Raw genomic sequence first — 27,788 nt, forward strand, 5'->3', positions numbered from 1 at the left:
CGAACATTTCCAAACATTGAGGATGGGGATTGGGGTATATTGGACATTGAAAATTTTGGTTGGGCTTTAGGGGTAAAAATCTTGTGGAGGGCATTATTCGGCTATGGGATATGGTAGTCTATTATTAAGGATAAATATCTCAAAAATAAATCCCTTTTAATATGGATTAAAGAGGGATCTAAGTCTCCTACCTCTACATCATATAACTAGAATGGTTTGATGAAAATTAAGAAGTGGTTAATGGGTAATTTGCGATGGTTGATTGGGGATGGAGCTAGTGTTGAGATAGGATTGAACCCTATTATCGGGTTTAATGGTGGCCATATATTGTCCCCTTCTCTCATTTGACATATTCACACTCATGGTATCTATTATGTCAATCAGATACAAGTGGCCGTATATCATACCTGGATCTACTAAAGGGATTTGGGTTTATATGGGGTCTTGGCTAAGGAATGGGATCAATATACAGAACATCTAATTTTGGCAGGGATTTTTTTGGATGGTCACGAGGCTTACTTCACTTGGGATGGGAAGATTGTTAAAGATTAGATCCGGGTCAATCATGCATACATCTACATCTCTAGGTCGGTGGTGCATGTGGGGGAATTAGTTGGTTCTATCAAATTTCGAAATGTAATCTCCCTCCCAAATCGAAGTGTTTTGGTTGGCTTGCTTGTTAGAACAAAATTCTTACTTGGGACAATGTGTGCAGACGCGGATATGTGGGCCTTGGTAGATGCATATTATGTTTACATGCTTTGGAGGATGTGGCACATATTGTTCTCTCTTGTCCTTTTTCAATTTCCATTTGGTTTGGAGTTTTAATAATTTTTAATCTCATGACCAATTGCTATTAGAAGTTTTTTGATGCTTGTATTCGAGATTGGATCAAGGAACATAAGGAATTTAAAACTCTTCCTTTCTATATATTGTGGGGAATTTGGAGAACCAGGAATGCAAGGATCTTTGATAATAAATAGCGAGATATATTTCACACTTGCATAAAAAATTGTGCATATTTTAATGAAATTGGCTTGGTGGCAATTTCTGGTCCCATGCGAAACATCCATCATGTGAACATTTGGGGAAGTTTCCTTGTGGGGTTTTTTGATGGGGCTTCCAACAATAAAACTTGTGGATGTGGGGCCTTCATTGTCATTAAACCTGGTCAATACTTCCATTTAAGCTGGTTTGGTGGCAATAGTACAATCTCTAGGGCCGAATTGTAGGAATATACAGGGTAAGTTCCTCAGAAAGAACACCAAAAGGACACCGCTCACAACCAGATCACAGATCAATACACCAGTATTTTTGACGTGGTTAAAACCCTCAAATAGGGAAACAATCCACGGCCTGAGCCAACGCGGCCACTTCAGGCAATTTATTAATCAAAGAATGAAAATTTACATAAGCTTCTCTCATGCACGGATTACCCTACAAATGACCCTCCATGCGCTTTAAATAGAATTCATGGACCAATCGGGTGTCAAGCCACAGATCAAGTGTCGGTAATACCGAGGAGAGAATGAACCGTCAGATCACTACATATCGTGACCGTCGGATTGTAAGTTACAAAATGTACAATGGTAAAGAAACACACTTTACCTAACTCTATACCTAACTCTACACTAGACCAAGTTGAACTTAACTATATCCTATGTGTCGGAATATCCTAACATCCCCCCTTAAGAACAACTTGGGATAGGATTGAAGGATTTGCAAATATGACACAATAGGAGAAGGAAGGAGGCACTAGAGCCTATCCCCCCTTAGTGACAACTTCCTGAACTCCAACCATAAATTGAAGTTTAGTGAACTTCGCCTCTGTGAGAGCCTTTGTGAAGATGTCTGCAACTTGATCATCTGTTGAACAATATTGCACTTCAAGAACATGGTCGTGAATGAGCTTTCTGATGAAGTGCATGTGCAGTTCAATGTGTTTGCTGCGCTAATGTTGGACTGGATCTTTGCATAGCTGAATGGCACTTTGATTATCACACCAAAGTGTGGTCGGATGCTGCTGCTCAAAGCCAAACTCTGACAGGATCTGACGAAGCCACAAGGCTTCCTTACTAGCTTCTACGGCACCACGATACTCTGCTTCTGCTGATGAAAGAGAAATGGCACCCTGTTTCTTGCAAGCCCATGTAATAGGTCCTGAACCAAGGGTGAACACATAACCGACAGTAGACTTCCGATCATCAGGGTCACCAGCCCAATCGGAATCAGTGAAACCAACCAATAGAGGAGATGCTTTGGCACTGTAATGAATGCCAAACTGAACTGTACCTCGAACATAACGAAGTATTCTTTTAGCTGCTTTCCAATGACTTTCACGGGGGTTTTGCATGAACCGAGTAACAAGGCCAACAACAAAGGAAAGGTCAGGACGAGTATGGGTTAGATACAAAAGTTTTCCTACAAGTTGACGGTATAAGGTAGCATCAACTTCAGGAGAAGTACAAGTGACGAAGAGTTTGACTGTATACCTCCAAATCTTAAAAATGAGGCAGCTAGGGCTACCGGAAACCTTTTCGCGTGAAACGAAAGGGGTTCCTCACTGGAACAGATGCTCCGAACACAACAGAGCAGTCCACTCGGCTCGAAAGCAGTCAGAAACAACAGATCTAGGAAACGACAATCGGATGCAGTTCTACCGGCTTCAGATTTGGATCACCAACGGACGCGGGCCTCAAATAACTCTGATACCATGTAGGAATATACAGGGTAAGTTCCTCAGAAAGAACACCAAAAGGACACCGCTCACAACCAGATCACAGATCAATACACCAGTATTTTTGACGTGGTTAAAACCTCAAAGAGGGAAACAGTCCATGGCCTGAGCTAACGCGACCACTTCAGGCAATTTATTAATCAAAGAATGAAAATTTACATAAGCTTCTCTCATGCACAGATTACCCTAGAAATGACCCTCCATGCGCTTTAAATAGAATTCATGGACCAATCGCGTGTCAAGCCACGGATCAAGTGTCGGTAATACCGAGGAGAGAATGAACCGTCGGATCACTACATATCGTGACCGTCGGATTGTAAGTTACAAAATGTACAACGGTAAAGAAACACACTTTACCTAACTCTATACCTAACTCTACACTAGACCAAGTTGAACTTAACTATATCCTATGTGTCGGAATATCCTAACACGAATTCATTCTTTATGGGGCGTATTATACTGTGCAAAATGGATTTCTCTCACAAAGCTGAATATTTTTGGTGACTCAATCATGGTGATTGATTGGGCACTAAAACAATCTTTATTCACACCTCTTTCTCTTTTGTGTTGGATGTGAAGGATTAGGAAGTTAATTGATCACTTCATCGAGGTCCACTTCACACACATTTACAAGGAAGAAAATAGTGTGGCAGACAAATGATAAAAAATTGGACATCTTTTCATCCCGAGGGAAATCAATTATGCATACTTTGCATATGATCATCTATAAGGAACTGGAAAATTTCTAATTACTTAGTTTTGTTTTTTTTGTTTTTGTTTTTGTTTTTGTTTTTGTTTTTTTTTTTTTTTGCGTTATGTCGTATATGTGGCTGTTATTATTGTTTACTTCAATACTTGTAATGCAAATATTAGAAAAATGATGAAAATATTTTCATATTAGTTAGTTGTATTTTTCCACGGGTGGGAAAGCCTATCATATCTCAGTTGTCAAACCAGCAGTGAAGACAACTATCTCTAGTTGTTATCTGCGAATTCAGACTGACTCATCATTGTTATTCAAGGAAAACCATGTCACTTGGAATAACTCGCTGGTGGTTCGTAAGGGGGCAAACTTTCACTTCTGCCAGATGCCTTTGGGTTTTGGGCCGTTAACCTGTTTCCTTACGTTAGAAGAAGACGAGCTCTTAGCCAAGCAAAAGCAATTTTAGAGCATACTCTAGATCCAATTAATTAGTTGTATTACTAGTAATTGCACAATATATATATATTATGGAGTCATCTAACGAGGCGAAGGAATTGCCGAGACAACCAAAAGTGGCTCGAATCCGGGCAAAAAAATTTCAAAAAATATTGTAGAGGCAGTGTTTGAATCGTGTTTTTGATAGTGGAAATGGATTCAACACCATAAAAAACGTCTAAAACACTTAAAATTTTGAAGTTTAACAACTATAATTTAGATTTACAAAAATCCTTGCCGGATTTTCTCTAAATGTAACCTGAATCTCTATAACTTTCCGGTCCGCCTCAATAGACTAAGTGATTAATTATGCACCCCCAAATATGTAAACATTATATTTTTAATATAAACGCTGTTGGTTTTTTTTTTTTTTAATCCATGTTAAACATAGTAAACATTATATTTAATATATAGTTATTTTTGTAAAATTGAAAACGATATATTGTTTTCTCATACACCTGTTCATTTCAGATCATAAAATTTTGGTTATAAGATTGGAGAGATAAATTCGCTTATCACGAGCCTAAACACTTCGTTACTTCGTGGGTTTTAGTGGGATAGATGCATAACGCGAGTTGGTGATTCAACAGTGTAGCAAGAACACCTAGGCTTGAAATCCGATTAATCGAAAGAGATCAGATTTACCGAGCATATATGTGTAAATGCCAGTGAAACCTAGCATATTAAAGTGGCGTTGACGTGCCGTAGCTGGTAACTCAGCGGCGCATTCTGTCGATTTGGAGGCCCTCGGACTGCGCTTAGCTCTCTGGTAGGTTGTTTTTATGTTGTTTAGTCGTAGGGTTTTAAGGTCAAGGTTTAGGGTTTAACTTTTGGATGTGCAAAGAAGATGATTTTCTATTTTTTTCAGCATCGGGGAATATAAAAATGGCGTCAGCTCCTTCTGGATTCGAGAAAGATCAGGTATGTTTGAGATCTGTGGAGTTCATCTATTTTTATTTCACCGTAAGCTTGTCCTTCATCTAAATGCAGCTAGATATTTAAAATCTCTGCAAGCACAGAGCACTGGATTTCCATTGTTTCTACAGAAGTATGATGGTGGCGTCTTTTAATTTGTTTGCAGATTTTTGGCATGGCAGAGCAGGAAATGGAGTACAGAGTTGAGCTTTTCAATAAGTAATTCGCTATTCCTACATTTCCTTTTAAATGCATGTAAAATAATATATTTAAAATTGGAATTTCCTGTGATTCTGGATTTCATTTGTCTTTTCTTGCATGCTTGTGTTTGCTTATATCTCCATGTCCCGGCTAAACTTTGAAAGATCTTTCTAATCTTCCATTCATAATATTGGTTTTTAATTCCTTCTATGAATCTAGGCAAGGCTTGTTCATTGAAGTACATGAAATCCCGAGCTATTTTCATCTCATGCTAACCTCATTGAATGCTCCGGGAAGAGATTTTGTATTGATGCCAGTCATTAAAACGACCTTGCGATTCTTGTTTTTTGAATTCATATCTTAATTGCAGTTATCTCTTGGCTTGTAAAACAATTCATATGCATATATATGCAAGCACTCAAAGTTATTTGGATGGCGTTTCGACTAGAAATTAAGGTACGGGAATAAAAGTAGCAGAACTATTTTTGAAGGAAATCGATATCTTCACTCTGCCAGGGATGCAACTTATCTGTACCCAAACGTTGTCAAGCGGACGAAGGAACCTATTAATAATAATCTATGTTGCATGGGTTCCCGAACCCGGGGGTGGGGTTCTCGAACCCGTCCCGGGTTCTCGTCCCCAAGTACTTGATTCGGGTTCGGGTGCTTCTGAGAAGAACCCATAAGAACCGAGTTCTTCTATGAAGAACTGGGTTCTTCATTAAAAAAAATTGGGTTCTTTTGTCTTGACGGGTACGGAGAACCCTGATGATGGGTACTTGGAACCCCAAAATCAGGTTCATTTGGGTTCATTTTAGTTTTTATATTTTATTTTTTAATTAATTTAATGGGCTTCCCCTAATATTCTAGGTAGCTAGTTCTTCATCTTGTGAGAGGAATTGGAGTACTTATGCTTTTATCCATTTAGTAAAAAGAAATATGTTGGGCTAAAAGAAGGCAGAGAACTTAGTGTACATTCATAGCACACTTCGTCTCATATCTCAAAAAGACCCTAGATATGAGGGTCCTTTCAAGAGATGGGACCAATACACAAACGACACTATGTGTGTGGATGAGGAGATACAACCAGATGGCCTTATTGAGCTACCTCCAATTGCTATGGATGAGCAAGAGCCTCAAGATGAGAGTGATCCCTACCTGGAGAGCATGCTAACTGAAGATTTGAGTGATGTTAATGACATCGCTTGAGGAAGCCATTGTTCACCATTAGATACTTCTATTTTAGTATTTTAAAATTTCTCAGTTCTTGTTTGGAGATGCCTTAAGACAAATTTTGAATGTAGTATGACGATGGACATATATCATGATTCTTATTAATATGTAAACTCCAATTTGCACTTGATATCTAACTAGAAATTTTGAAATTTCATTGTGAATGTTGAATGTTCAATGATGTGCATGTTTAAATATTTAAAGTTTAAATCATAAATATTTTAGTTTTCTTGTTTAAAGTTGAAAAATATACAAATTCATATATATTATAATTTATAAAATATGATATTTATATTATATATATATATATATATATATATATATAAATAAATTATAATATACCCCCGACGAATCCACGCATCCTGTTTCGAAAAATGACGTCCTCATCCCTGCAGCCGTACCCGTCCCCGAACCCATGTTTCCTGGCAACATAGATAATAATGGGTTGGAAGAGTGACGCATCTATCTGATGTATTCATGATCAACCTGTTGTTCATTAGAAAGTGGCCCTTGTTTTCTTTGTAAAAGAACATTAATTTAAACTGGTGTCTCGAATCATATCCAAACATTAAGGGTTAGCGGTAATAACCAATGCAAGATGAAAATAATAATATCACCTAACCAATCCTCAACTGTTAATGAAAACAAGTGTATTAGACCAGAATTATAGTAAAATTGGGGGTCCTTGAATTTGGCATTGTTCATAAACATCTCTAGTTTTTGAGTATCCATTTAAAAGAACATAAGACAAACGTTATCGATTCTCAAGGTGGAATACTTTAGCATGGCGCACTTGTAATGTTATTGGAATGAAAGTTTGGCCTAAACAATGAGATATCATCTAGGATATGCTTGAAGGACATTGTGATCTGTCAGTTGTTCTTAGATCCTTGTAATTAATGAGGGAAGGGACTCGAGGGTGTTGTAACTCAAGACTACACCCCTCTTTTTGAGGTATTGATCATAAATGTTCTATAGCTCGTGGGGCTTTTATTTTACATTTTGGGGAGAGAAATATGTTTAAAAAGAGGAGGGGATTATAATTTCCTAGTGGTATTTGATGTGATGGACCATTGGAAAATTATTATATGAATCTTGTAGTCTAAGATATAGGGGCAGAGAAATGGGGGAGCACTAGTTGTCAGATGAGCCATAGGTTGATGACATGTGCATTCCCTAGGTTTGATAGGAAACAATTCTTTTGATAATGTGCAAGCTGTTTGATTGATTAATGGACTGTGGGCTTAGCCCTAGTATGCATAGCCTAGCAATAATGCAGGCTTGCTTCCCCATATCATGCCATGTGTCGATGAATGATTGGAGTTGTACATACAACATGTGAACATGTGGGTGAGCTGCTAGCATGCCCATTGATAGGATGGGGACACAAAGCAGCTTTGTGTTGAAGTTGTAACTAGAGTTTGTCTTCATATTATAAATTTATCATTGATGTATTTATTATTTTATTATATTTATATTTTGTTAAAGCATGTTCTTCATGCTTAGAGCCCAAAGAATCAAAAGAATTTATTTTTAAATCAAAAGAAAATTTATTTGAGTCATGTCCCATTTGGACATTTGTAAGAAAAAGAATTTAAATTTTATTTTTGAGTCATAAGCCCACAAGATGACCAAGTTGGCCCTCCTTGGACAAGTCGGCCTAGTGGCACCTATTCGACCCTCCTAGACAACTATATATAAGAGACAATTCGACCTCTTGGAAATCTCACTCATCCATCACCTCTTTAAGTATCGTACACACCTAAACAAAGAAGAAGAAGGCTGAAGTCAAAGGAGAGAGAAGGCAGTCAAAGCACAAGAAGAAAATCGAAGTTTCTACCCTACTGCAGCTCGTACATGTGACCAATTTTTCTTGTGGAATAAGGTTGAATTTTTGAGGTAATTGCAGGGCAAAATTCAACCTCTACTGTAGGGTCGAAATTTTGAGTTTGACCAAATTTTGAGGAAGTTTGACTAGTGTTGACTTTGAATATTGGAGGAGACTTGGAGGGTTTGACATGATATATTTGCAGTGTTCCACGGGGACGTGTCCCCCAAGGTCGGGTGCACGCACCCCTCGCACCCGGGATGGGGAGTCTCTTGGGGTGCGTTTTCCCACACACCCTTTTTGGGGAGTCTCAGGGAGACGCAAGGGGGTGCGTTTCCCCAGCATGGGAGTCTAGACTCCCCAAAAAGGGTGTTTCTGGGCATCCCCTTTCAGTGTGGTAGTCTAAACTCGCCAAAAAGGGTGTCTCTGGGTGTACCCCTTCAAAAAGGGTGCTTCTAGGCGTCCCCCTTTAAATTTGTCTAATAAGACCAAAATTAAAAATTAAAAATTAAAATATCAAAAATCAAATCAATGTATTTGAATATTTCATTATTGATTTTTATTTTCTTTTATCGAATCTCATGGTATGTATGGATAATTCAGTAATGAGACTTGAGTATGTCATATGATTCATGAATGATGTATGTATCAAAATGAATGATGAGGATGGATCAATGATTCAATTGTCTATTTAATATTTTTATGCTTTCATTTTTGAACAATGAACAATGAATATGAACTTGAATTATATATATATATATATATATATATATATATATATATATATATATATATATATATATATATATATATATATATATTAAATTATATACCTCGACGTCTCCCCGCACCCTCAAAATTTCCCTAAAATATGAGGGTACTCCCACACGTCTCCCCCTGTGCATCTCCCCGCACTGGAGTCTTGGTGGAACATTGTATATTTGTGGCAATTTGTGCTTGGTCTTGGATATCTCTCATTTTGATCTGATTCTATAAGAGAAGGATTGTTGGGTTTTCCCTTGGCCTTTGGACTAATTTCTGGTGTTATTTGTCTCATTGTGACCTTTATGTTTTGAACATTTGTATAATTGCTTGATGAAGAAGACATAAGAAGTAATAAGAAAACATCCTTTGCGTCCTAAACTGGGCTGACTTTTTGTCCATTTTGCTCTGCAGTGCATCTTTGTGATGGCTTCTAACTTTCAAGACTTTTTTTGGACTCGTTTTGATGTTTGGAAATTCACCTTCTATGGTTACTCTGCTTTTTTGACCTTTCTTGGTCTATGCTGACTCTTAGTAGGCACTCATGAATTGACCGAGAAATATGTAGTAAATCATTCCTCTCGCTTTGTAGAATTATGCAACTTCCTCTTCTTTAATGAAGGCAATTTGTTTTTTTTTTTTTTTCATTTGAAAAAAGAAGTAATAAGAAGACATCTAATATTCACAAGTAATTATCAAGAAGATGAATCAAACATTAAACTACACTACATTTGGTTTCTCAACATGGTATCAGAGCTAAGGTGAAGGAAGGAAGCTTGAAGATCACAAAAGTGTTGGCACTCTTGATCGAAATCATCTTTGCAGTTGCCCTCTCACTCTTCCAATGGCCAAGTACACGAAGGAAGGTCTCAAGGCTCTAACGATTCTCCTTCAATCCATCAAAGGACACATCACCACCTTTGTTTCAAAACTATCTAAGGAAGTCAAGAATGGAAATCTCTACTCATCTCTTACAAGTTCAATTGAAGATGGCAACACATGGCTAATCAATAGTGGAGCTTTGAGGCATATGACAGGTGAATGTGGACATCTCAACACTTTATCTAAAGAAAGCTACTCTCACAAGGTCAAACTTGGAGACATAGCTATCCAATTAAAGGCATTGGATCTACCTCCATCCCGCTGGAATTTAGTGGGAACATTCATCTCAACAACATCCTTTATGTTCTAGGTTTGAAAAATAATTTATTTTCTATTTTTTGTTTAGAAGATAAAGGACACAGGATAACATTTATTGATGGCAAGGTGGTTGTTTGGGCTAAGGGATCTAGTATAGATAGTGCTAGAACTATTGGGATTCGTGAGAGGAGGTTATATAGACCTCTAACTCCTCCTCAATATTTAGTACACATTGACATTAATCCATGTGAATTGTGGCATAGAAGATGTGGCCATCTCCATTACAGGATATTGCCATCCTTGAGTCAAATGGTTACATGTATGCCCCAATTGAAAGAAGAACATGAAGCAGTTTGTAACAGGTGTGCTCTTGGCAAAAATGTGAAGAAGTCATTCCCTAGCAGTGACTTAAGATCCAAGGAAATCTTGGACTAATCCACTCTGATGTTTTTGGCCCAATGTTTGAAAAATCACTTGGTGGTCATGTATGCTATGTAACATTTATTGATGACTATACTATGTAATATTTATTGATGACTATTCCATAAAGACTTGGATCTATTTCTTGAAGTCTAAATATGAAGTGTTTGACAAGTTCCATGAGTTCAAAGCTGAAGTTGAGAATATGGCAAAAAAGAAGATCAAGATCTTGAGATTTAATAATGGAGGTGAATATACATCTAAAGAACTTGTAGCCTTTTGCAAAGAAGCTGGGATTAAGAGGGAGCTGATAGTCCCTTATAATCCCCAACAAAATGGTATAGTTGAAAGAAAGAATCGATCTATCGAAGAATGCGTAAGAGCCATGATACATGATCAAAATATTCCCAAATTCCTATGGGGGGGAGAAGCCTCTGACCGCGATATACATTCAAAATAGAAGCCCTCATAGAATTCTTGGTGACATAACTCCGGAAGGATTTTTTGTTGGAAATAAGCCTAATGTTGATTACCTCAAAATATTTGGATGTCTGGTCTTGATTCATATTCTCAAGGACAAGAAAGAAGTTGGATCCTACAGGGATGAATGAAATTTCTGTTGGTTACAAAAACTCATCTAAAGCATATAGAATCTACATCAAAGAACAATGACGTATTGAAGTAAGTAGAGATGTCACATTTGATGAAAGCGTTGCATATAAGAAGTCCAAAGATATTCCCATTGACTTTGATGAAGAAGAAGGACTTGTCTTTCCTAATGAAGATAGTCCAAGACAAACCAATTCTCCAGAACCCTCAGTTGATCATCATGAAGAACCAGAAGGACCAAGCGAACCTGTCATCATTCCAGAAACCAGAGAGAGACTTGCTTGGTTTAGAACAACTTTACAATAAGCTGAAGGACATGCAACCCCAAGAGGAACATTCAGAGAAAGCAAAAGACCCAAAAGGTATTCTGGTTATGCAACATATATGACCAAACTCATTGAATCAAAACCTTCTACTTACGAAAAGGCTGCTGAACAAGTATGGAGGAATGCGATGATGAAAGAATATCAATCAATAATGAAGAATGATGTTTGGGAAATCGTTCCTAGACCAAAAGATATTGTGACTTCCAAATGTGTTTATAAGATTAAGCATGCAATTGATGGGAGCATCGATAGATACAAAGCAATATTTGTAGCTAGAAGATTCTCTTAACAAGAGGGAGTTGACTATGATGAAACTTTTGCTCCTACAACCAGATACACAACAACTAGAACTCTCATCTCTATTGCAACTTTTATGGTATGGAATATACATCAAATGGACTTGAAGACTGCTTTTCTTAATGGCACAATTGATGAAGAAGTTGCATTGAACAACCTCAAGGATTTGAAGTCCATGGGAAGAAATCCCATTTCTACAGATTAAAGAAAGCTTTATATGGCTTAAATCAAGCTCCAAGAGCATGGTATGCCTGAATGGATGCTTATCTAATAAGGCTTGGTTTCGTCAAAAGTACTGCAAATCCGAATCTATACATCAAAGTAGTAAAGAATGAACTAGTGATCATATTGCTATATGTGGATGACTTATTAATAATAGGTGTGGAGCATCTTATTCGTCAATGTAAAAAGGAACTAGCAGTTGAATTAAACATGAAGGATCTTGGACTAATGCACTATTACTTGGGATTTGAAGTTTGGCAAAAGGCTGGTGAAATCTTTCTTGGTTAGGAAAATATGTGATCAATATTCTACAAAAAATTGGGATGATGGATTGTAAACTTGTGGCAACACCGACGATCACCAATTTTAAGAAGTTGAGAAGTTCAGATTCAAATCTTGTTGATCCATCATTGTTAGGTCCCTATAATACTAGTGTATCCCCCTTATTATTATTGTTGTGCCCATGTAGCCTCCATATTGTTATTGTTGTGCCCCATAGAAGCCCACTATTGTTATTGTTGTGCCCTTACATTATTATTGTTATGTAGGCTCTGATTATATTGTGACCCCTTAGACTCCTATATATACAAAGGAGGTCTTGTCATTTGTATCATCTGAGAATTGTTCATTTATATACTGTAAAAGAGGTTTCCCCCTCTAAGAGGATAATTTTTAAGTCGTTGATCTATATCTTTGTGAGCTTGTTTGTTAATTTTGGTATGTTCTATGGTTAAGAGCAATTTACTTCAATTTTCTTGTTAGCCCAATAGAAATTTCCAGATTAGCAATCGCATTAACATTGATAGTAAATGCAGATAGAACATAAACAATAAGCAGAAGACAAGCGAACACAATATTTGGCGGATGCCAGGGAAAAACCCCAATTTGGGGAAAACCCTTTGATCAAATCTTCTTATTATTCTTCAAAAGTTCGACAAAGAGAGAGAGTACACTATACAAAATTCACTTGCCCAAACACAGTCAAATTTGTCCAGTCAAATTGTAGTCAACATGATGCCTTAACTAGAAAGTCAACGTTGGTCAAATCAACGGAATTACTCCTCCAAATTAGCTCGGTCAAACCCATTCAATTCGGTCTCCAAAAATAGTCCAACTCAGCCCAAAATAGTCTTGAAGAAATCAGTCAAACTTGGTCAACACAGTCAAACTTGCTGCAGTCAACGCTGGTCAAACAACCCAAAAAATCTCGGTTTCTGTACCCAAATATGTGGCCTACCCAAACAGAGATATTCCCACAAAAATCGCAGTCAAACGAAGTCAAACACTGCCCGGTCAATGCTGGTCAAAGCTAGTTGCAACTTTGTCAACGCAGAAATCAGAAAACCTAGTCAAACTTTTGCGCGTGTGGAGGAGAAGGTTGCCCTGAAATTCGTACGACCTAATCAGATGGGGAGAGAGAGAGCTATGTGTGAGATGATGAATGTCCAAATGAGGTAGATGCTCCTATTTATATGCAACATTGAGGGTGAAGAGGCATGCCTTTTGGGCTTCTTGAGCCTACATTAGATTGCTGGCCGACCTTGGCAATTTGTCCATAGAAGAAATAAATTCATAATTCCATTTATACATGTTAGAATGAGATGATCTTTAGATCAATCCTACACCTCTCGAAAGGAGGAATCCAACAAAAATATCATTTCCATCATATGAGCTGTCCAAGGTGGAGTTTGGCCCTAGTTGCCAATTTTAACACTCCCTCTCAACTAGGGAGAACTCCACTTGCCAAACCATTTGACAATCTGTGCCATCCTTGTCATCCCTGCTCTGCTCTACTCTGCTGTGCTGTGCTGAACCATGAAGAAATAATGAAGAAGAAATGATCGAGTGTATCATACCACTCTCCACTGACTCGAAGTCAGTCTCCATTGATCCTAGATCAATATCAAACATCCTCGAATAGGGAGTACGGTAGTACACGATGCATCCATCGGTAGTACTATGGTCCCTATCCTCATTTCACTACTCATTGGCCAAATGAGAGGTACTTCCCATGAGTTTTGGACTACATGGGTAGGATGTATCGACAAGAGAAGGTGAACCGCTCATCTTACTCATATGCCATAAGAGGAGGCGAACCACTCATCCTGCTCATATGCCATAGGAGAAGGTGAACCACTCATCCTATGCATATATCAACCATCATGGGGTATCACAGGGGAAGGTGAACCACTCACCTGTACACAACGCACCACCAGGGGAAGGTGAACCACTCACCCTATGGTCGCTTATTGCTCGAAGAAGTACCCCAAGCCACCAGTAGCTCCAAGAGCTCAATATCCAACTCAAACGGGACCCTCATAAGAGGGTCTCTCCATAACTTCAAGCCTTTCACGAAAGGTTAAGAATTTGACCTGCCCTGGGGGCTTCGTAAGAATATCTGCGACTTGATCACGAGTCCCAATGTGATGGAGCCTTATTGCTCCTCGTTGTACCATATCCTAGGTAAAGTGGTACTTGATATCAATATGCTTGGAGTGGTCATGAAACACGTGATTCTCAGAAAGACGAATCCCACTTTGGTTGTCGCAGAAGATCACAGTGGTATCTAACACATGTCCAAACAACTCACTAAAGAGCTTCCTCAACCAAACATCTTCACAGGAGGCCATACTAGCAGCAATATATTTGGCCTCAGTGGTGCTTAAAGCAACCGATTCCTGCTTCTTGCTCATCCAAGATATCAAAGCAAAACCTAGTGAGAAGCAACATCCTGATGTGCTCTTACGATCCACTACATTGCCAACCCAGTCATCATTAGAATTACCATAGAGCCTCACATTCCCGACAATGTATCTTATTTCATTGGTGATTGTGCCCCGAAGATATCTCAGAAGATTCTTGGCAGCAATCCAATGTATGTGATGAGGTTCGACCATAAATTGACTCAATGTATCCACTACAAAGCATATGTTTGGACGAGAGTTCACCAAGAACATCAGGGCCCCCATGAGTTGACAATACTCAGAAGGATTTCCCAAATCGGGCCCAACAACGCTTCTGCATAATTTCTTGAAGTTGAGTTCCATCGGAGTAGTCATGGACTTACAATCCACCATCCCAAATCTTTCAAGTAGCTTCACAATGTATTTTCCTTGGGAAAGGAAAATCTCAACTGGCTTTTGCTAGACCTCCAACCCCTGGAAATAATGCATCAGTCCTAGGTCCTTCATCTCGAATTTGGAAGCGAACTCCCTCTTGCATTGATGAATAAGAGTGTCTGCACCTGTCAGAAAGAGATCGTCCACATAAAATACCAAGATGAGAGGTCTATTATTCTCAACCTTAAAGTAAAGGTTCAGATCAACTTCACTTCTTATAAAACCTAGCTTTATCAGATAGCTGTCAATCCTCTCATACCAAGCCCGAGGAGCTTGCTTCAACCCATAGAGGGCTTTCTTCAACCTACATACATGTGTCTTGAACTTCGAACCCCTCTGGTTGTTCTACATAGACTTCCTCCTTAATTGAACCATGCAAGAAGGCGGTTTTGACATCCATCTGGTGTAGGTTCCATCCTTGCGAGGCAGCAAGGGCTATAATCAAACAGATGGTGGTATATCAGGCAACTGGTGCAAATATCTCATCATAGTCCACAGCTTCCTTTTGAGAGAAGCCTCCAGCAACAAACTTGGCCTTAAACTTTTCAGCACTTCCATCAGCTCCATGCTTAATCTTGTAGAGCCATTTCGAGGTGACAACAAATTTTTCCTTGGGTCTAGGGACCACATCCTAGACATCATTCTTTATAATTGACTCATACTCTTCGTTCATAGCATCCTTCCATACTTGGTGCTTCATAGCTTCTTCGAATGTGCAAGGCTTAGTTGGAACAATGGTGCTCATGGCAGCTAAGTACCTTGGGCACCTATTCGACTTCTTACTTTCACGAAATGTCCCCCTTGGTGCAATATGTCTCTCGGCATCTTCGAGAGTTTCCGGAAGCCATGAGGATCACCATTTTGAGGAGGAGGGCTCATGAGGGGGTGTATCAATGGGGTTCATTGGTCCTTCAACATCGGGCATCGGCTCATCCTGCGGTTCTCTCTGGTTTCCTATGTCTGCTTCTTTGTCCTTCCTTGGAATAGGAAGGTTCCTAATCTTTCCAAGGGCAGCATCTTCATTGAAGGTGACATCATGACTTATCTCCACTTCCCTTTGACTAGGCACATAGATTCTATATGCCTTAGGAGTTTCACTCTAGCCCACAAATGCTCCTTTTTTCCCAGATGCATCCAATTTGCTTCTCTTTTCTTTTGGCACATGAAAATACACGGGGCTATAAAAAATTCTAAAGTGAGAAACATCGGGTTTCTTACGGTGAAGATTTATTTGGGAGTTTTGGAGACCAAGGCTTGATGAGGGCATCTATTTTGAACATACACGGCAGTGTTGGCAGCTTTTGCCCATAGAAACTTCAAAAGGCTTTGATCATGAGCATGGCACGAGTGGCTTCTATAATAGAACGATTCTTCCTTTCAGCAACACCATTTTTCTCAGGAGTATATGCAGTGGTAGTCTCCCTTTTAATGCCAACTTCTCTACAATAGTCATTGAATTCATTTGATTCATATTCGGTTCCATTATCGGTTCTCAATATTTTATTATTTTGATCTTCTTCCCTGTTTGATTTTCTACCGAGGTTTTGAAAGAACAGAATCATGTGAAAACTTCGTCCTTCTTCTTCAAAAAATAAATCCAAGTTTTGCGAGAGAAGTCATCCACAAAGATAGCATAATATAAATATCCTCCCAAAGATGTCACAGACAACATACCAGATATATTAGAATGAACCAATTGCAAAATGTTGGTAGCTTTGCTACCACTTGAGGGGAATGGTCCCCTTGTATGTTTTCCTTCGGCACATCCCTAACAAACACCTTGATGTTCTACTTTAAATTCGGGCATATCTGTCACCATCTTCCTTGCATCAGGTAGAACCTTATAATGTAGATGAGCAAACCTCCAGTGCCATAATTTGGATTGAAGAGATGTGTCGCAAGACATAGCTTCCAATGGGCTTCCTCCAACTTGATATAGGCTATCAACCCTAAATCCAAGAGTAATTGTTTCTTTGAAATTTCTTTTCCAAACATGTACCTTTCCATCAATGAATGCCACCTTGAATCCTTTGTCCTACATTGCCGAGATAGATACCAGGTTCTTCTTTAGATTAGGTACATATAATACTTCTTGTAGATGAATGGTGCTACCTTGATTTAATTAAAGAGTAACATTCCCAACTCCTTTCACGGGATAGGTGGCATTGTCTCCAGGAATGATTTCCAGAGGTTCCTTATACCCAGTGAAGTGCCTTGAGGCACCACTATCAATCAACCAATTTCCCAAGGTATCCGGTGGAGAGGTAGTAGAGAGGGCATATATAAGATAAAATTCTTTTTGCTTGTTATCTACAACATTAGATTCACCATACCTGGAGTTTCTTGATCTTTTGAGAGGTCGACCATTTCCATGTTGAGTAGCGGGAGGATTCGTTTTTCCTTTGTTGTTGAATCTGCCATTCCTTTGATTGTTGTTGCCCCTGAAATTGTTGTGGTAGTTGTTGTTATCATCCTGAGGTGTATCCCTTCTATTAGGACACTCCGTAGCATAGTGTTAAAACTTCAAACTTGTTACAAATGACGCATCTTCCCTTTCTTCCATCTTGAATCCCGATCTTCCATCTTGAATCCCGATCTTCCTTGACATTGCTTCTTTGAACCTGCATTGTTCTTTTTAGAATGAGCGAAGAATGCAGTAGGATCATTCCTATTTGAAGGCATGTCTCTCTCCATCATCCTTGTCTCTTCTTGAGTACATCTAGTCAACAATTCATCAACACCTGTAATCTTGTCATTGTTGAGGATAGTAGTGTTGAACACATGTCATTCACGAGGGAGACCTCCAAGGGCAATGAGAGTGAGCCCCCTATCAACAATAACTTCTCCAATTGAAAGAATATCCTTTTTGATCTCGGTAATCCTCATGAAGTAGGATTGGATATCTTCACCTCTTCCCTTCTTTATGTCCTTCAACTTGTTTTTGAGAAAGAGGACTTGGTTTGCATCAATGTTTTAAAACTCCGACTGCGACTCCGACTTGGCTGAGGGTCAAGTCCGACTCCGACTCCGACTCGACCGAGGGTCAACTGGCTTGATTTCAATGACTCGGTCGTTGTAAAAAATACATTAAATATTTATTTTTTATAAAAACACATAATTTTAAAGATTTTCGTTCATGTTTCCAAACACGCAACATTAGAATATAGATAGAAGACAACATATGATCAAAGTAGGCTTATGAATATATCCATTATATCAAAATGGCACCCAGTGCACTGTCCAATACATACACAATGATGTTATAGAGATCAAAACAAAAACACATAACCAAGGAGGCTAGAAATGGCCTCTACAACAAAAGTCTATGACCAGTACTACTGGCTACTGCTAGAGTTGCCAACATCATTTGGCTCAGTGTTACTTGGGAGCGGGAGCGAAAGTGGGGAGTGGGACCGAAAACGGGAGCGAGAGCGACATTTTCAGAAGCTCCCTGTTTGGGAGCGAATCCTGGAGGAGTTCGACAACCAATGTCACTAACATCAAGGTACATAGAGGGATTGGTGCTCTTGTTTAAATACGAGTTCCATACCTTAATACACGACAAAATGCAATGGAAACATTGCAATCCCCCAATCCTGAAATCCTGGAAAATTGATAAGTTTGCTGGATTTTGAATGAAATCTAAAATTCTACTTTCTCGATATGAAATCCAATGAGGCCGGAACCACTCTCAAACATCCTGAGTCATTTCATGGTAATGTTAAAAATTTAAGTAAAAGTGACAAAGTGACATTCTCCTTAATCTTCATTTTCATTCTTTTACTTTAAGAATTTAACATTACCATGAATAACGTATCAATACTAGGGATCAGAGTCAGACAGGGAAACCCATGAGTCAGACAAGGAAGCCCAGGGAGTCCCCAAAAATAAAAAAAATAAAAAACACTGTTTTTTTGGGTTCACTGGCCGCTGTACGTAACTCGACCGGGTTGATATGGACTTGGCCGAGTCGGTATTAACCCGTCCGGCTGAACCAGTTCAATGGCCGGGTCACAAAATCCAAGGCTGGCTCGGACCAACTCGGCCGAGTCGGTTCAGAGCCGACGGTTTTTTAAAACACTAGTTTGCATTGCTAACTTTGGACATGCCAACCAATCTGTCATACATCTCCTTAGATATGTTCAAATCGGAGATGTATGCAACCAAATGCTTGTTAATAGAATCCCTGATGTTCTTCTTAGCTTTGACTTCGCCTTTCTTGTACTTTGTCTTAGCGGCAACCGATGCATTTGAAGGAGGTTCAATAATCTTTCCCTGCACATGGTCCATAACATTATGCTCTTCCAAAGTCAAATCAAGAGACATCTTCCATGCATGATAATCAAACTTATCATTGAGCTTGTCATCAAGTTTGAAGTAAGATGTGGAGGCCATTGAATCTTGTCCTTGCCCAACAAATCTCAGTGATTGCTCTTCTCAATGATTACTCTTTTCACTCTTGCTTGGGCTTTGTGTTCACCTTAACTCTGATTCCATGTTAATTTTGGTATTTTCTATGCTTAAGAGCAATTTACTTCAATTTTCTTATTAGCCCAAAATCAATTTCCAGATTAGCAATCGCATTAACATTGATAGTAAATGCAGATAGAACAAAAACAATAAGCAGAAGACAAGACAAGACAAGAGGACACAATATTTGGCGGATGCCAGGGAAAAACCCAATGCGGGGAAAACCCTTTGATCAAATCCTCTCATTATTCTTCAAAAGTTCAGCGGAGAGAGAGTACAATATACAAAAGTCACTTGCCCAAACATAGTGAATTCTGTCTAGTCAAACTGCAGTCAACAGGATGCCCTAACCAGAAAGTCAACGCTGGTCAAATCAACAAAATTACTCCTCCAAATTAGCTTGGTCAAACCCAGTCAATTTGGCCTCCAAAAATAGTCCAAATCAACCCAAAATAGTCATGAAGAAATTGGTCAAACTTGGTCAACACATAGTCAAACCCGTGGTCAAACTTGCTGCAGTCAATGTTGGTCAAACAACCCAGAAAATATTGGTTTTTGTGCCCAAATATGGGGCCTGCCCAAATAGAGATATTCCCACAAAACTCGCAGTCAAGTGAAGTCAAACACTACCTGGTCAACGTTGGTCAAAGCTGGATGCAACTTGGTCAACGCAGAAATCAGAAAACCTAGTCAAACTTTCGCACGTGTGGAGGAGAAGAAGGCTGCACTGAAATTCGTATGGCCCAATCAAATGAGGAGAGAGAGATATGTGTAAGATGATAAATGTCCAAATGAGTAGATGCTCCTTCTATTTATATGCAACGTTGAGGGTGACGAAACATGACTTTTGGGCTTTTTGAGCCTACATTAGATTGTTGGCCGACCTTGACAATTTGTCCATAGAAGAAATAAATTCATAATTCCATTTATACATGTCAGAATGGGATGATCTTTAGATCAATCCTACACCTCTCGGAAAAAAGAATCCAACAAAAATATTATCTCGATCGTATGAGCTGTCTAAGGTGGAGTTTGGCCCTAGTTGCCAAATTTATGTAATGTAAAGGAGGTTTCCCCCTCGAAGAGGATAATTTTTAAGTTGTTGATCTGTCTATTTGTGAGCTGGTTGCATAACATTTGGTATCAGAGCTTTGGATTTTAGGGGTTCGCTTCTTCTAACAGGTCATCTTGGCATTTTCATTATAGATTTTTTTCTACGAGACTTCAGAAGCTAAATTTTTTACCACGTGGAGACGAAATCTCAGAGAACTTCGTGTAAAAATTTCAGATCTTGGTTCGCTATATGTTTCGAGGAAGTCAGGGTTTTTGCGAGCTCCAGAATTTTGTCTCAAACAGGTGACCTAGGGAAAATCTTCATAACTTTTGTTTTAGGCATCAGATTTGAATTTTGTAAAAAATCGCTGAAAGTGCACGGACTGTAGTTTTTCATGTAGCAATTTAAGGGCTGAAGGTTGAAACAATGACACATGGCATCCCGTACAATTTCGCTTTACTGAACCAGTCCATAATCAGGCCATCGTGGGAGATTTGGCATAACTCTTTCTTGAAGAACCCAATCTCGATCAAACTTGCGGGGTTGAAAAGAGGACTCAAAGAGCTACCACAGGAAGAAATTTCAGATCTTTGAGATTCACATAAAAAGCAAGAAAAAGGTGTGTATTTGTTAAATTTTGCATAATTTTTGTTTGAAAAATCAGTTTGAAGTGATTCAAAGGGCATAGTGAAGCACAAATATCATTGTTTGATTTCAAAATGCCTTGAAACAAAAATAGTGGACACACCTAGTAAGCAATGAGAAAGCCCTTCTATGACACATGAAGAAGAGGAAGAAATGCAACATGATATATCAAAATTGCGAGATCAAGTGCAACAAATTTCGCTCTCGCAAAGAGTAACCAAAAATGAAATGGAAGCTAAGATAGATGGTTTGAAGAATGGTATGGAAGCTAAGATGGATGGTATAGAATAAAAAATGAAAGGAAACATGGAAGATTTGAAAAATGGTTTAAAAGCAGACATGGAAGGTTTGACAAAGTTGCTACAAGAAATGCTTCCTAATGGCGAAAATGTATTAGATGAAACTCATGATGAGAATAAAAGGAATGTTAATCATGATTCCATAGACTCTAACTTTGGATTGAAGACCCATCATATTCCAAAGATCGATATGAAGAAGTTTGATGGCAAGGATCCAATAACATGGATATGGAGCAATATTTCGATCACCATAATGTGCAACACATACAAAAGGTACGCATTGCAACTTTATATTCAGAACCCAATCAGTTTGTATGGTATCGATGACTTTGTTCTTGTAAACCATTTGTCACTTGGTCAATTTTTACAGAGGAAATGATAGCACATTATGAAGATACAAAAAGCAACACCTTTAGCCAATTGATAAATCTCAAACAAAAGGGTTCAATGGCAGAGCACATTGAGGACTTCCAAAAATTAAATATTAGGGTAAATGATATTCTAGAGGAGCATATGATTGATGACTTCATAGGCACCTCAAAAGATAACATCCAACATGACGTTCGCCTTTGGGAACCTGATTCATTGGAGAAGACATTCAAGGTGGCAAGAAAAATTGAAAGAAAAATTATGGAAACAAGGAAGTCTACCACTCACAACTATAAAGATGGAAGTGTTGCTGCTCCTAGCCTTCCACAACCTACAAGGTTGACACCACAACAATTGGAGGAAAAAAGAGAAAAAGGGTTTTGTTATAGTTGTGATAGCAAATACACTAAAGGTCATAAGTGTGCTGAGAAGAAATTATTCTACATAGATTGTGAAGAGGAGGAAGAAAATGAACAAGAAACATCAAAAGAGGAGGATATACACCAAGAACCAACCCCAGAGAAAGAAGAAATGAATCCGACCATATCTTGCAATGCATTGGCAGGAATTACCACTCCTCAAACTCTCAAGATAGAAGGATATATCAAGAAGAAAAAGGTAATATTGTTTATTGATTTGGGTAGTACCAATAATTTTATTCATTGTAAGATAGCCAAGGAATTGAATTGCTTCCTATATCTAGCGCTTGACACCTGCAAACGAAGGAGCTATAAATTGCTCTGGAAAGTGCCATAATATCAAGCTAACCATGGGGGAATATGTATTGAATAGTCCAATGCTTTCCATTCCAATGGTTGGTGCTGATGTTGTACTAGGAGTCCAATGGTTACAATCTTTGGAGACAATAGCTTTCAATTTTCAAGAACTTTTCTTGAATTTTTTTTGGGAAGGAAATAAAGTTGAATTAAGGGGTATCGCAGGGAAACCAGGAAAGATAATTAGCTCTAATGGCATGACAAAGCTTTTGAAGAAAGAACCAGGTTTTAAACACCGAAATCATCTATTTCTCTAGATCTCCAAAAAGTCTTAGACACTCATTCCAAGGTGTTTGAGACTCCCAAAAGGCCGCCCACCTATTCGTGATCATGATCGTACGATTTACTTGATTCCTGGGAGTGTTCCTCCAAACATAAGGCCTTACAGATATCTTTATGCCCAAAAGAGTGAAATTGAACTTATGGTTGCAAAAATGCTAGAGGCTGGTATAATTCAACCTAGTCAAAGTTCTTTCTCTGCTCCAGTAGTATTGGTGCACAAGAAGGATGGATCATAGCATATGTGTCCATATTATTAGGGAGCTCAACAAGCTCACTATTAAAGATAAATTTCCTATTCCTGTCATTGATGAATTGTTGGATGAATTACATGGAGCAATTTACTTCACCAAGCTGGATCTTCGTTAAGGATATCATCAAATTAGAATGAAAAGATCGAAGACATTCCGAAAACAACATTTAGAACTCATGAGGGTCATTATGAATTTTTGGTTATGCCTTTTGGCCTTATTAATGCACCTTCCACATTTCAAGGTTTGATGAATTACATTTTCAAACCCTTCTTTACAAAATTTGTGTTAGTATTTTTTGATGATATACTAATCTACAAGTCTTGGAAGGATCATGTTCAACATGTTAATAGGGTGCTCAAGCTATTGGAGGAGAAACAATTATATGCAAAAACCTCCAAATGTTTCTTTGGAGTATAGGAGGTGGAATATTTGGGTCATATTGTATCTCATGAGGGTGTTAAGGTAGACCCTAACAAAATTAAAGCCATCAAGGAATGGAAAATCCCCACAACCATAAAGCATCTTCAAGGATTTCTCGGGTTGACAAGTTATTATTGCAAGTTTGTTAAGAGTTATGGGAGAATAGCGACACCTATAACATCATTACTGAAGAAAGATGCATTTTCTTGGACTCCAGAAGCAACAAAGGCCTTTGAACATCTTAAAGACGCAATGTGCCAAGCATCAGTCTTAGTTACACCATACTTTACAAAAACTTTTATTGTGGAATGTGATGCTGCAGGAAATGGAATTGGTGCTGTTTTAATGCAAGAAGGAAGACCCATTGTTGAAAGTTGTCCAATCAAAGGAAAGCATTTACACAAAGCTATTTATGAGAAGGAAATGTTGGCAATACTACATGCACTAAAGCAATGATGACCTTACTTAATGGGAAGACACTTCAAGGTTAAAACCAATTATCATAGTCTTAAATATTTTTTGGAACAAAGATTATCTTTAGAAGAGCAACAAAAATGGGCGACAAAGATGTTGGGTTATGACTTTGAAACCATCTACAAAAAAAGGGAAGAAAAATGTTGTTGCAGATGCACTCTCAAGAAAGGATGAGGATGTGGAAGCATTGCTTTGTGCTGTTTCTGTTATCCAACTTGAATGGATAACAAAACGAAGGGATGAATGGAAAAATGATGAAGAGGTTTGATCGAGTTCAAAAGTTGCAGAAAGATCCCAGCACATCTGATACATTTAGCTGGAAAAATGATTCATTATGGCACAAAGATCGCTTATATCTTTGTAAGAATTTCCAACTCAAACAAAAGATTCTTTTGGAATTGCACACCTCTCCCTTAGGAGGGCGCTCAGGATTTTTAAAAACTTACCATAGCGTCAAGAAGGAATTTTGTTGGGATGGCCTTAAATCTGATATTCAGAAGTTTGTGGCAGAATGTTTAATTTGTCAACAAAATAAAGTTGAGACAATTAAGACCCCGGGTTTGTTAGCTATTCCAAGTCAGCGTTGGGAGGAGGTTTCAATGGATTTTATCACCGGATTACCCAAGTTTGAAGGAAAGAGTGTCATCATGGTGGTGGTTGATAGACTTACCAAGTATGCACACTTTTGTGCATTATCTCATCCTTTTAACGCCAATACAGTTGCTACTGCATTTATGGAAACAATTCAAAAGCTTAACAGAAATCCAAAGATTATAGTAAGTGACAAAGATCTCATTTTCACTGGAAATTTTTGCATGGAATTATTTTCTTGTCTTGGTACTCAATTAGCTCATAACTCATCTTATCATCCTCAATTTGATGGGCAAATTGAGACAGTGAACAAATGTTTGGAAGAATATCTTCGTTACTTTGTATCTGATAAACAAACACAATGGGTCAAGTGGTTACCTCTAGTTGAATGGTGGTAGAACACTTCCTTCCATACGACAACAAAAATGACCTCATTTATGGCACTTTATGGATATCATCCACCATCCATCACATCATTTTTAAGAAAAAATTCTAAGGTTCAAGCAGTGGAAGATCACATTGAGCATCAACAACAAGTTCTCCAACTCTTAAAGTATAACCTCACTTTGGCGCAAAATCGAATGAAACAGTAGGCAGATCAATATCACAGTGAAAGAAGTTTCGATGTAGGTGATTGGGTATTTTTACGGCTACAACCACCATACAAATAAATGTCTCTCAGGAAAGCTAAGAAGGATAATAAATTATCACCCAAGTACTACAGTCTTTACAAGGTGTTGCAAATATTGGTACTATGGCATACAAATTGGAGCTGCCTGCATTTTCCCGAGTACACCCAGTTTTCATGTTTCATGCTTAAAGAAGGTTATCGGTGACAAGCTTCCAGTCCAAACAATGTTACCAAAACTTGATGAAGGAAAAATCATATTTGAGCCTGAAGCAGTCACGAAAACAAGAACCCGACAGCTACAGAATCAATCAATTTCAGAGTATCTCATTAAGTGGAAGAACTTACCCATTGAATATTCCACATGGGAGGATGAGAATTTTATACATAAGCATCCAAAATTACTCGAGTGTTGATAACAACACTTTTTTGAAAGAGAGGGGCATGTTAGGTCCCTATAATACTAGTGTATCCCCCTTATTATTATTGTTGTGCCCATGTAGCCCCCATATTGTTATTGTTGTGCCCCATAGAAGCCCACTATTGTTATTGTTGTGCCCTTACATTATTATTGTTATGTAGGCTATGATTATATTGTGACCCCTTAGACTCCTATATATACAAAGGAGGTCTTGTCATTTGTATCATCTGAGAATTGTTCATTTATGTAATGTAAAGGAGGTTTTCCCCCCGAAGAGGATAATTTTTAAGTCATTGATCTATCTATTTGTGAGCTGGTTGCATAACAATCATTATACCGATAACTGATTGGTTCTCTGATGTATTTAGTGAACACTCGACCAGATATATGCTTTGTTGTGAATACTCTAAAGTCAGTTTGAGATGGAGTCCAGACATGGTCATTGGATAGTAGTGAAGTACATCTTGAGATATCTCTGTGGAACCATACATCATTGTTTGAGATATGTTGCAGGAAATGAGATTCGATTATTAGGTTACATTGATTTTGATTGGGCAAGCAGTGTTGATGATGGGAAAAGTACTACTAGTGGTTGTTTTTGTTTGGGATCTGCTATGGTTTCTTGGATGAGCAAAAGACAAGATCCAATTGCACTAAGAATTGCTGAAGCTGAATATATGGCAACCAGTGAAGTTAGTCGTGAAGCAGTTTGGCTCCGTAAATTGCTTGCTGATTTGTTTGAAGGAGCATTGGATTCGACCATAATATGTTGTGATAATCAAATTTGCATAAAGTTGTCAAAGAACTTGGTATTTTGTGCAAGTTCGAAGCACATTATGATTAAGTATCACTACATTCGGAGCATTGTGCAGGATAGAGTTGTGAAGCTACAATATATCTCCACTGACGAACAAGTAGCCGATGTATTGACGAAGTCCCTTCTTAAGGGAAAGCATGAGTATTTTTGAGACAGGCTTGTGCTTGTGGATATCTCCTCCCAAATTGAGAGGGAGTAAGGATGGGCACCTTGTTCTCCATGTGTCATGTACTATTATGGCCAGGACTAACAATCGTAAGTCTAGTACATGAACACTGATAGGGAGAGCGGTTGATTGGATAAGCATCATGGACCAACATTCTTGAGACATGTATGGTGACCAGGACTAACAATTGTAAGTCAAGTACATTGATTTGGTATAAGGATGATCCGGAGGACCAATATTTCCTGTTGTCAAGTATTGTGACAATGGATTAGGAAATGGTCTTGTGAGAACATACTTTGGTGAACCTAGGTAGAGTATGTGCCTAAGAGAGGTGATGGTGTCGTATTGAATGCCTCCCAATATTGTGCTCATATCTAGTGGAGAGATAGAGCTTACTTGTCAAGGCATTGGTAGATTGACAATGCTGGTCATGATGATGTTTATGAAGATGCTTATCAATTTGGATCCTTTCTTATATGAATTTTTCAAATTGAGATTATCCTGTTGAGTCATTATGAATACCTCCCTAATTAAGAGGGAGTGTTGAAGTTGTAACTAGAGTTGGTCTTCATAATATAAATTTATCATTGATGTATTTATTATATTTATATTTTGTTAAAGCATGTTCTTCATGCTTAGAGTCAAAAGAGTCAAAATAAATAATTTTTGAGTCGAAAGAAAATTTATTTGAGTCATGTCCCATTTGGACATTTGTAAATAATTTAAATTTTATTTTTGAGTCATAAGCCCACAAGATGACCAAGTCGGCCTTCCTTGGACAAGTCAGCCTAGTGCCACCTATTCAACCCTCCTGGACAGCTATATATAAGAGACAATTCGACCTCTTGGAAAGCTCATTCATCCATCACATTATCAAGTATCTTCTGCACCTAAAGAAAGAAGAAGCAGGCTGAAGTCAAAGAAGAGAGAAGGCAGTCAAAGCACAAGAAGAAAATCGAAGTTTCTACCTTACTACAAGTCTACAACTCACACGTGTGACAATTTTCTGTGGAACAAGGTCGAATTTCTGAGGTAATTGCAAGCCAAAATTCGACCTCTACTGCAGGGCCGAAATTCTGAGTTTGACCGAATTTTGAGGAAGTTTGACCAACGTTGAC

General features: G+C 38.4%; 1 protein-coding gene across 2 annotated transcripts in view; it reads left to right on the forward strand.

Moving 5' to 3' along the window:
- The first annotated feature begins 4,412 nt into the window (after positions 1-4,412).
- LOC149196615 (mitochondrial import inner membrane translocase subunit TIM10-like) overlaps positions 4,413-27,788 on the forward strand; it is a 106,962-nt gene continuing 83,586 nt past the window's right edge. Inside the window, exons 1-3 of one of the 2 annotated variants that reach the window (XM_089405588.1) lie at positions 4,413-4,704; positions 4,804-4,856; positions 5,017-5,069. In XM_089405588.1, the coding sequence (XP_089261714.1) occupies positions 4,821-4,856; positions 5,017-5,069 (89 nt within the window). In that variant the 5' untranslated portion in view covers positions 4,413-4,704; positions 4,804-4,820. The remainder of the gene's footprint in view (positions 4,705-4,803; positions 4,857-5,016; positions 5,070-27,788) is intronic. The other variant, XM_089405587.1, reaches the window with a different exon arrangement.

This window comes from Pinus tabuliformis, chromosome 2_2, assembly GCF_031772625.1.
Source record: "Pinus tabuliformis cultivar Carrire ecotype Pingquan chromosome 2_2, CPIR1, whole genome shotgun sequence".
In the NCBI taxonomy this organism is placed as follows: Eukaryota; Viridiplantae; Streptophyta; class Pinopsida; order Pinales; family Pinaceae; genus Pinus; species Pinus tabuliformis.